This window comes from Brassica napus, chromosome A1 (genome assembly GCF_020379485.1).
Source record: "Brassica napus cultivar Da-Ae chromosome A1, Da-Ae, whole genome shotgun sequence".
In the NCBI taxonomy this organism is placed as follows: Eukaryota; Viridiplantae; Streptophyta; class Magnoliopsida; order Brassicales; family Brassicaceae; genus Brassica; species Brassica napus.
In genome coordinates, this window is record NC_063434.1 from 25,752,901 (window position 1) to 25,763,667 (window position 10,767).

At 28.0% G+C, this 10,767-nt stretch overlaps 1 protein-coding gene across 1 annotated transcript; it reads left to right on the forward strand.

The window, feature by feature from the left end:
* The first annotated feature begins 1,128 nt into the window (after nucleotides 1–1,128).
* LOC111213176 (auxin-responsive protein IAA26-like) lies at nucleotides 1,129–3,115 on the forward strand. The gene is made up of 5 exons (XM_048738912.1): nucleotides 1,129–1,856; nucleotides 2,097–2,377; nucleotides 2,474–2,606; nucleotides 2,776–2,843; nucleotides 2,932–3,115. The coding sequence occupies exons 1-5, from the start codon at nucleotides 1,564–1,566 to the stop codon at nucleotides 2,964–2,966; spliced, it is 810 nt and encodes a 269-aa protein (XP_048594869.1). The 5' UTR covers nucleotides 1,129–1,563; the 3' UTR covers nucleotides 2,967–3,115.
* The last annotated feature ends 7,652 nt before the right edge of the window (nucleotides 3,116–10,767 follow it).

Here is a 10,767-nt window from a genome sequence, read left to right on the forward strand (position 1 = left end):
GCAATTAAAATATTGACTCTTACTCTCTAGCTTCGATTTATGTTAATTGTAATGTTTTATGATATATTTGTGTTAATATATTTGTTCATTTGGTTTATATTTGATATATATATTACATGTCTGTTTGAGTAACCCGTAAAAATATATTCATTAAACTATCAATAGTAACATGTTTCATCATATAATTACTATTAATATTTATTTTATAATATATATTTATATATATTTTAATACTCTAACTATAAGAATTATATTTTTATGTATTTGGTGAGGGTTTTGAACAATTTGTTTTTTTTTTTTGCATTTGGATTAATATATAGTTGTATATATATGAATGAATAGATATATATATATATATATATATATATATATATATATATAATTATTTATTACATTAATAACTAAAATATAATTGATTAGTTAGTTGAATTTCGAATTAATATAAATTAAATTCATTAGTTAAAAAAATAATAGATTAGTTAGTTAGTTTCTTAATTTTAGGTATGATGTATATTTAACAATTAAATTAAATATGAATAGAAATAATAGAAAATATAATTAAATATAATGGTCTAACCTAGACTATTTGTAAGTAGATAAAAATTGCTTCTGTTTTAATAGTATTGATATTAAAGTTTCATACACCATGTGGACCCATTTAAAATGTGTCTAAGGCATAGAGATATGTGTCTTACGGACAGTGGATAAGAGAGTGGTCCTTAACAGACCTTAATTTATGGGATCTTCCCTAGTTCCTTTAATCATATTTTAAAATGTTCTTATATTATGCTCAAGTTGTTTATTGGATTTATACATTTAATTATATTTTAATTTGTATTTTTGTCAACTATTCTTTAGTTTGTAATATACTACAGCTTGTTAGCAGCTGAAAAGCAGCCTTTGCTTAGAAAAACCCTTGATTAGCGATATGTGAGGCAGAAAATAAGATAATGTTGCTTGTGTTTCACTCCACAAAACTCCTAAGATCATTTTTCTGTTTTTACATGTCAAGAAAAGTTACTGTTTTCTCTACGTGGAATATTTAAAAAGGTTTCATGGTTTGTTACTTCCTCTTTTGGGGTAAGAATTACTCTCCTGTTCATACAAAATCCAACTTCTCTATTCTCTGGATTCTTACCCCTTTTTTTTTCTTGTCGTCTCTTTCAGAATCTTAAGAGAGAGAGAGAACAAACTGAAAAAGGGGAAGCCTGTGCGTGAGAGAGAACGCACCAAAGCGTGCACGAGAAAAGTAAAAGGAGCCAAAGCAAAGCTTTGGTTTTTATAAAATCCCACCACTTGTCTTACCATACCTTCATCACATCTCTCTCTCTCCCCCCCCCGCCCTCTCAATTTTGTGAGATTATTTCCTTTTTAGGCTTTCTCCCCTTTAAAGCTCTCTTAGGGTTAGGTGAATCTCTGTCGTACGTCTCCCCTTGTAAGGAAGCTTTACTACGTTTTGATGACAAATAATCTTTGAACTTTTTGAAGCAAGTCATCAGTTTTTCAAGTTTAGGGTTTGTCGAATTTTAATCTCTTTGTAACCAAAAAAAAATAAAAAAATCAATGGAAGGTTGTCCAAGAAACAGAGAACTCTGTCCTAAACTCCTTGATTTGATTCCTCAAGCAAGACAATGGTACCATGAAGAAAACAACAACACAGATCAAGAAAAGAAACTTGAGCTAAGGCTTGGACCACCCGGTGGTTATGACGAAGATCGTCCAGCAACGAAGAAGAACACAGAGACAAGAAACAACAACATCAAGAAAGAAGCAGAAGACAAATCTATCTTCAGTCCCAGCAAAAACCATTTCTCTCCATCCAACAGAACTAATCTTCCTCACATCTCTCATAAAAGGTATCTCCTTTCACAGAGCGTATTCTCTAGACATTAGGGACCCATCTGACACATCCTATTAAATTTTCAATCTTTACTAGCCTTATTTTCACCTCTGTTCTGCTCTGTTTTGCTCTGTTCTGCTCTGTTTTGCTCTGTTTTGCTCTGTTTTTCTCTGTTTTGCTCTGTTTTTCTCTGTTTTGCTCTGTTTTTTGCGTTTGGTGTTAACATATTTCTTTTTTTTTACTGTCTTGTTTAAAGAACCGCTCCTGGTCCAGTGGTGGGTTGGCCTCCGGTTCGTTCATTCAGAAAAAATCTAGCGACTACAAGCTCTTCAAAGCTGGTAAACGAATCCTCCCACATAGGTCAAATCAATAAGAATGGTGATGGTGTGAAGCAAGTCGAACCTAAGAGGGAAGGCATGTTTGTAAAGATCAACATGGACAGTGTTCCAATTGGTAGAAAAATAGATCTCAATGCTTACAATAGCTACGAACAGCTCTCTTTTGGTGTAGACAAACTCTTCAGAGGTCTACTTGCAGGTTAAATCTTGATTTTTCAAATATTTTTTTTTTTGTTATTATAGAAAGATTCTTGTTGTATACTGAGGTGTGTTTTGTTTATGTTGTTTGTTTTAGCTCAAAGAGATACCTCTGGTGGTGAAGGAGAAGAGAAACCGATCATTGGTTTACTGGATGGTAAAGGAGAATTTACTTTAACTTATGAAGACAATGAAGGGGACAAGATGCTTGTTGGGGATGTTTCTTGGCAGTAAGAATCTTTTCTACCTTTTCTCCTCTGAATCTGATTCAGTGTTTTGCAGAATCATATAACTACAAAAAGCATAAAGTATCGCCTTTTGTTAATGCTTTTTCAAATTGATTGTCCTTTTAAGTAAAGAATGGTTACTAAGTAATCTTGATATGTGTTTTAAAAACAGAATGTTCGTTTCATCTGTCAAGAGGCTGCGTGTGATTAAAAGCTCTGAGATTTCATCTGCTTTGAGATGTAAGCTTTTATGTTTCGTTTGTGTTTAGTTTTATGTTAAGATGATTTATAGAGTCATAACTAGAAAAGGTGTCATCTGTGTTTGCAGTTGGATGCAGTAAGCAGGAGAAGATGAGGAACTAAAGAGTGGGTTAGCAACTTCTATACGAGTCAGAAGGTCTCGCAGATTTTAGTTTGTAAATCTGGCGTTTGTTATATAAGAGACAATCATTGGATGAGTCCACAAAGACATTTCATATGATCTGATATATATCTTCCATGTCTCTAGCTAAGACACTCAACTATGAGAATGAGACTACAGAAGCGATCGGTATCTAAAAACATTTTATTCGCAAAATGCTTTAAGGAAGATACTTAGAACATGATAATAATCATCTCATGTCTATAAAACTTTCAGAAAAATAAATGAAAATTGTATTCTATGTAAAGATGGTTTAATCATGTAAAAAGTTGAGAATGAAAAGCCGCAATTGATTTTTTAAAAACAAATCTGAGCCTGTAAATTAAGATTAAAAGTTGAAAATACAAAAAGTTCTTTCAGAATGATCAGTCCATATCGATAGTTTGGTGGGCTATCATCTATTTTGTCATGGTACAGAATTTAGCAGCTTTGTTTGTTCTCGCTATATATTCACAGCATGTAACACATCTTGCATTATCTATCACCTATTGGACCGTCTCTCTTGGTCGACCGTCACCGACTGAAACATCATCACAAAGAAATTTAATTTAGCACATTGTTTTCATGTTTAAGCAAACAATTGGCCGACTTAGAATCATCTCAAACTAAGTAGAACTTCGACTAGGAGGTAAAACTTTGAGCAGAACTGAATTACTAAAGCTATCCAAAAGTATCTCGTGGCTATGGTGTTTAACCATATATACAGCTGCATGCAACCCTTGAAAACCACTAAAAGCGTAATTCCACGGGGTTTTCTGGTTAGATGTGGATGTTACCGTTTTATGCAAACCTGATCACTAGATATTTGGATAGTTTTCAAATATTCCTATCAGTTAAATAACGTTATTACATGTAGATGTAGTGTATGTAGTTTAATGAAGGGTAATTATCTCAAATAGCCATTTTAATTTTTTTATCACAAAAATAATATTCAATAAGGAAAATGACTAAAATAACTTTTTTATTTTAAAATTTTAAAATCATATCCTCGAAACATCATTCATTAACTCTAAACTCTAAATCTAGATTAGTTAACCCTAGGATATAAATATTTTTTTACTCTTTAATAAAAAAAATTTTGATCATTTTTTTCATTAAATGCTATTTTGTGACAAAATCTTAAAAATGGTTATTCTAGAGAATTTCTCTTTAATTAATTTAATTTCGCACAATATACTATATTTTCATTGTTTGGAGCCTATATATAATTTCATTTTCTGATTTAAAATGAACAAAAACTGAAGAGCAACATGTCAATTGATGGTTTTCTTCTCATAAAGCAGTATATATGATTGGATTAGTTAGATTTGTGGCTGGGGGATTTTGGGGGAAATACTGAATGAGACATGAAAAATAAATACGATAGAAACATTGAATTAGAATAGTCATTTTCGTTGAGACATGCCTAACTCAAAGCAAATTTGGACTTATTACTCTTTTTCATATATAAAGGGATTGGTCATGTAGTAATATTGTCCGTGATTGTGATGGAGTGCTCTATTCTATAAGCGAAGAAACTGAACTTTGAACCAACGTTATAGCTTATAGGAAAACTTATATAGCATAAAAATTTTTTTTACTTTGACCAAAAAAAACATTTTTTTGACTTATAAGCAGTAAAATGTTTAGAACGTTAAGAAAATATAAGAAAACGGAATGGATTTTTAGAACGTTAAACAAAATAGAAACGAACGATAATATTGACATATTTACCTAAGTTTTCGATATAGATAATAAATTATACAAATATGAAAATATTTCTATTTCCATTTCATTCACAAAGGACCACCACCCCTAGTCCTTAACAAACACACAATTACTTAAACAAAAAGATATAAGACAATATGTGCCGAACAAACAGCAAGAAAGGGAAAATTGTTTTTTTAGAGCAAAAATTGATAACTATGTCCATTTAAACTAATCTCATATATTTTATGTTTCATTAGATTAATTATTTTTCAAATGGCAATAATACCCTTAAAATTATAATTTTTAAATATAATAAATAATGGGTTCGATCAAGCGGGATCAATCGATCCGAAATTACAAGGTCGAACGGATCGATCGATCCTGATCATTATGCAGAACAAATAAAATTCGAAGCATATACTGATCGACCTGGTCCATTTCACTCGATCGGCAAAGGTCGATTTCATACAGATCGACCAATCTCGAATTATAGACCGATCGATCCATGGAAGCATAGATATGAATCATGGTAGAAATAATGTGAAATTTTTGTGAAAATTTTGTGAACAATCAATAAAATATATAAGACGGCGTGAGAAGAAGGTTATCACTTTTTTTTGTTTTTTTTTGTTATTTTTTTAAAACGATTTTTTCAAAATATGAAAGTAAATATTCCCAACTATTTTGTTTCCATATTTTTAGGAACTGATTTCTTATCCGTAGAATACAACTAATATGTAGAAATTGGTTTCTACAGGTTTTTAGAATTATACTAATGTGTAGATTTTGATTTCTACATGTTTTAGATTTACAGTAAATATGTAAAAGTCGATTTCTACGTGTTTTAGATTTATATTAATGTGTAGATTTTGATTTCTAAAGATTTTAGATTAGTAGGTTAAGCGCGGAATGTGTATTCTAAAAATAGAATACTCTTATTTACGTAGATTATGTATTCTAAACATTGTAGATTCAATGAAAAAAGTGGATTTCGTTTTCTACTTCGTAGAATGTCATTTCTACTTTATTTAGAACAGAATCTGAAAATTATGATTTAAACATTTTTAGAACTGAAAAAATACCATTAAATTCATATAAGTATTTTATTGTTTGTAAAACTATTTAAACATTTTTAGAATAGAATCTGAAAATTACGATTTAAACATTTTTAGAACAAAATCTGAAAATTACTATTTTTCCAAATTTTTTTTGTTTGTAAAACTATTTATTAATATTATTTTCAAAAATATTAAGGGGTATTATAGACAAAAATAGCACAAAATAGATATTAGTCTAAAAAGACATAGTTATCATTTTTTTGCTTTAAAAAAAATTTCCCAAGAAATTTTATACAAGAGGTTTAATAAACTAAATAAATGATAATCAGTAGTACCGGTTTAGCTTTCCACTGGTTTAATCCATCGTGTGGAGAGGCCAGTGCCGACCATGGGTTAAAGCCCATAAAGCTTGGACTTGAGAGGCACCAGGTTAAATAAAACTGTCTTTAGCCTAGTGGTTGATTTTAATCTTATCGTGGATGTATACCCTGATGCTTAGGCTCGAGTTCCCAAGAGCACTTTTCTTCTCCTGATTTTTTAGTCATCACGGAAGAATCGGTTACTTGTTCCAACTTTCCTATTTTTTTTATTTCTTTTGTTTTATTAAAATAATGATTTATCTTCTCCATCTTTCTTTTCATTTATTTCTTTTTTGCCACAATAGCAGTTTGAATTAAAAATATCATAACAATTAATTAGAATTATCAGTTGTTAGGCTCATGTTCCACTGTATCGTAATTGGTGTTTTGCCAAAATAGCTCCATGGAAGTTTCATGTACATTTGCTTTTTCTTTATTTCTTTTTTGTAAGTTTTTGTAATTTTGTTAAAGACTTATGAAATTCAAAAAATATCATAGGGTTTTAATATTTTTAAAAATCTATGAAAAAGATAAAATTTGTAAAGTTGATGTTAGCGTATTTTATTATATGTTTTGCTCTATCAATAGATTATACAATTTTTTTTGTTTCTTTGTATTCGTAGAAAATATTATTATAATAGTATTCAAAATTAATCAAGAAGTTCAAATATAAAAGAAAACAACATATAAGATGAGCTTTGATATTTTGTACTTTTTAAAAAACTTAAATTTTAATAGTATATAAAATATTATATTATTTTGATTATATGCTTAAAATCTAGTAAATTTTAATTCTAGTTAAGATGCATCATATTTTTTATTCGCTTTAGACACCTGACGAATCCGGACGGGCAGTGGGGGGGGAGGCCGAATACATTGAGTACCTTTTTAGAGCGTCTTCGTTAGACTGGGTGCCGTTTTATTCTTAATTGGACAGTTACAAGTTTATAAACATTTCGGTCCATGCTGTGTCGACGCACTCTCTAAAGTCTTAAAAACCAACCACATGCATTTTAAGTTTTCAAACCAAATTTTATAAAATTAAAACTAAATTATCTGAACCCATTATGCAACGAATAGTACTTTGCCAATAATTCTCACTCTACATTTAAATCTATAAGGGGAGACTTGAACCACTATAATTTGGTCGCATTTAGAAATTTATTATTTTAAATTGTTTACAAAATATTAGTGCCACTATATATTGGTTGGAAATTATTATTTTAAACTAAAACAAATGAAAATTATTTCTCCGACATAACTTTGGTGTTTTCTATCGAATATATCTTGAAAAACAGTAGATTTTTTTTGGCCCACCTCAAGAAAAGCAGGAAAGATTATTCGATATGTTTCACATACACTAGAGTCATTATCACCTTATCTACAATATGAAGGAAATAAATATAAACATGTACATTATGTATATATGTATATTGTAGTGATAAGGAGGTTAGATATTCCTGTACCAGCACTCAAATTGTAGGCGCAACAATCTTTTTACTACACATCATTGATTACGATTAATTGTTAAATATAGGGTTCGTCGTTTATCCGTATACATTTATAATCTTCACCAATCATCATGCGTGTTTTGAAATTCTTCCCCAATTATATTTGCTAGTTAGTTGAAATAACATAGAACTAGACTCGCGGATATGAATTTTTGTTTTTTTGTTATTTATTTAACTAAATGATGTATTTGTAATATTTGATGTATTATATTTACCTAGTAAATAATTTTTTGGCATCTTAAACCATCTATTTATGATGAATATTCGATATCATATAAAAATAGAACAAACATACGTAACTAGAGAATTGTAGACGATATAAAAAACAATGGTTATTAATGTAAAATATGAAGAAATATTATATTATGACTTAGTATGGCATAAAAGATTATAAATTAGTTATACATGTTTAAAGAAAATAAATTTTTAAACTTCTATGAAAAATTTAACATATAAAAAAGGGCCATGAATTAGTCATCAAATTGTAAATAATTTCATAATTTTACTAATAATAAATTATTTATAGTCTTTGTTTTTCGTCAAGATAATTATTAAATATCCATAACATTAATATGTTAAAAGGTCATATTATGAAAGCCTATATTGTAACCGTTTTTTTCGGGGAAGTGTAACAAAAAAATTACATTTAACTCTTTATTTTGTTTAAGTTCTGTGTCGGTAAAAGATTAAAAAAATCTCTGTATATTTTTCAATGTTCAATTTGAAGCTTATTATACGAAAATCATACGCAAATATATATAGGCAATTGGTTGGAATCTCTATATCTTTATATTCTTACAAATCTTAAATTTATTGTTTCCTCTTCTGCAAGCAAATCAATTACCGAAGTAATAGATCAATTGGTTGTAATCAAATCTATTCTTATAATTAGTGTAATTATGGTTACAGTTTCTATATTTAATAGGTATATTAAAGATACGACATTGAAGATATTATGTTTTGATTAATAGAAGATATTACATTTTGAGTTTGTATTTATTGATTTGTTTTTTTTATAAAACTTAGAAAATCAATACGATGATTGGTTAGTTGATACATCCTATAAGAAAAACGAAAACTATAGGTGGTTTGAATATTGTACATCGGTCGATGCATGATGTAAGTTGACTATATAAAACTTGAGCATGATCATTTCAAACTAAAGTATAGGAATGTTATATGCATTTGTTATATTGTAGTTAATACAGTTTAAATATTACATACGTCAAGTGATTCACGTTTTTGTAAAAATAAAATTCAAGTTCATTATTGGGTTGTACTCGTCCGTAATAAGCTACGTTAAATATGATGTATTTTTAAGTTCATTTAATGACATTAAGTTTAAATTTGATTAAGTAAAACTCATTAATTTAACTGAAAAAGACAAGCATTAAAATATGTAAGTTCATTTAATGACATTAAGTTTAAATTTGATTAAGGAAAACTCATTAATTTAACTTAAAAAAACAAGTATTAAAATAGGTAATTTAATTTAATTTTCAGTGGCATAGAAGTGTAAATAAGTTAGAAAACTTAAGGGTATTTTTTAATGAGTACTTCTCTTTTAATAATATAGACTAGATTTTAATCCGCACGGGTGTGCGGGTAACATTTCATTTATAAATATAAAATTTTATATTATTTTGTATATAATAATTTATGATAATATATTGGTGTCATTTTAAAAATAACTAAATAGATGATATATAGTTCTAAATATTAAAATTTAACATATGTTAACAATTTTATTTTTTTGTAAAAATTATTACATAATTTAAAAGGTGAATGATATTTAACTCACTTTAAACAGTGAATAATATTTTATTTATTTATGTTACTGAAAGTTTTATAAAAAAATATATTGGTTTACCAGTTCAACATAATTTTAATATGTTTGCAAAAAAAAAAACATAATTTTAATATGTAATTCATTAATTACTTTTATTTTAATATAATGTAAATTATACTTATAAAATTTATAAAATTAGCAAAAAAATTCATTATCTTGTTTATAATAAAAAAATTAATTTATAATAATATTATACTACTAATTTCGAAATTAATCAGTGCATTAATTAAAAGAATATTTAAAATTTTAAAAATATTTTGTTAGATTTTTTCTCAACAGATTTTGTTATTCCTAAAACTAAAATTTAAATTTATAGTTAAAATGGATTTGTTATTAATATCCTTATAATTATTTAGAAATATTATATATTAAATAAACTAATGTAAACAATAAAAAAATTATTTGAATATATGGACCTAGACTTCTAGTATGACTATTTTGTAGTAGATAAAAACGGTATTTCTCTTTTAATATTGAAGATAGATAAGTATTGAGAAAGGGAACAGGAGACAAAAATTCTCCAATATATATTAAGATCAAGTGGATGCGCCCATAACTGCTGAATATGTATATTTGTTTCTAGAGAATAATGAGATTGAGGGCTGAATCCTTCTCCAGAGTATATATACCCCACTTAACGATCCATTTGTACTATAGTACAGTTTAATATGTTTTTCTAAAAACGTGTATATTAAAAAACTCAATGGAAAACACAATTTCATTGGATAGTAAATGACATTCCAAATTGATAATTTATAATTTTAATAGAAACGAATAGATCAACATTGTATCTGTAAAGTTTGTTTATGACACGGTAGTTGTATGAAAATAGTTGTATATTTTGTTATATCTTTTGATAATACCAAATAATACAACAGAAAAAAGCCAAAACAATGAACACAGATACGGAGATCAGTCTTTCATCACCAACGAAGCTTATACAGTAGTTTTGATTTTACCATTCGAAAAAAATCTTTTGTTCCATTGGAATATAAGTTTTATTAAAATGTTTGAAACGTACCACTATAATCTCTCTAAGCAATATGACAATGAGGAGTGTTCTTCTCCACATTGACAAGCCAACGGAAACAAATCAGATAGATATCTTCCTGATTTCCTTTTTCAACATTCTTCTTGATTTCTTGAAGTGAATGTATAAAAAGAATCGGTATTGGCCTACCTAGCTCTAGCCAAATGTGTACAACGTATTAAATGAAAATATTTTAAGAATAAAGAGGGTAAGAAACAATTATTTTCAGGCTGTAATGGACCTATGG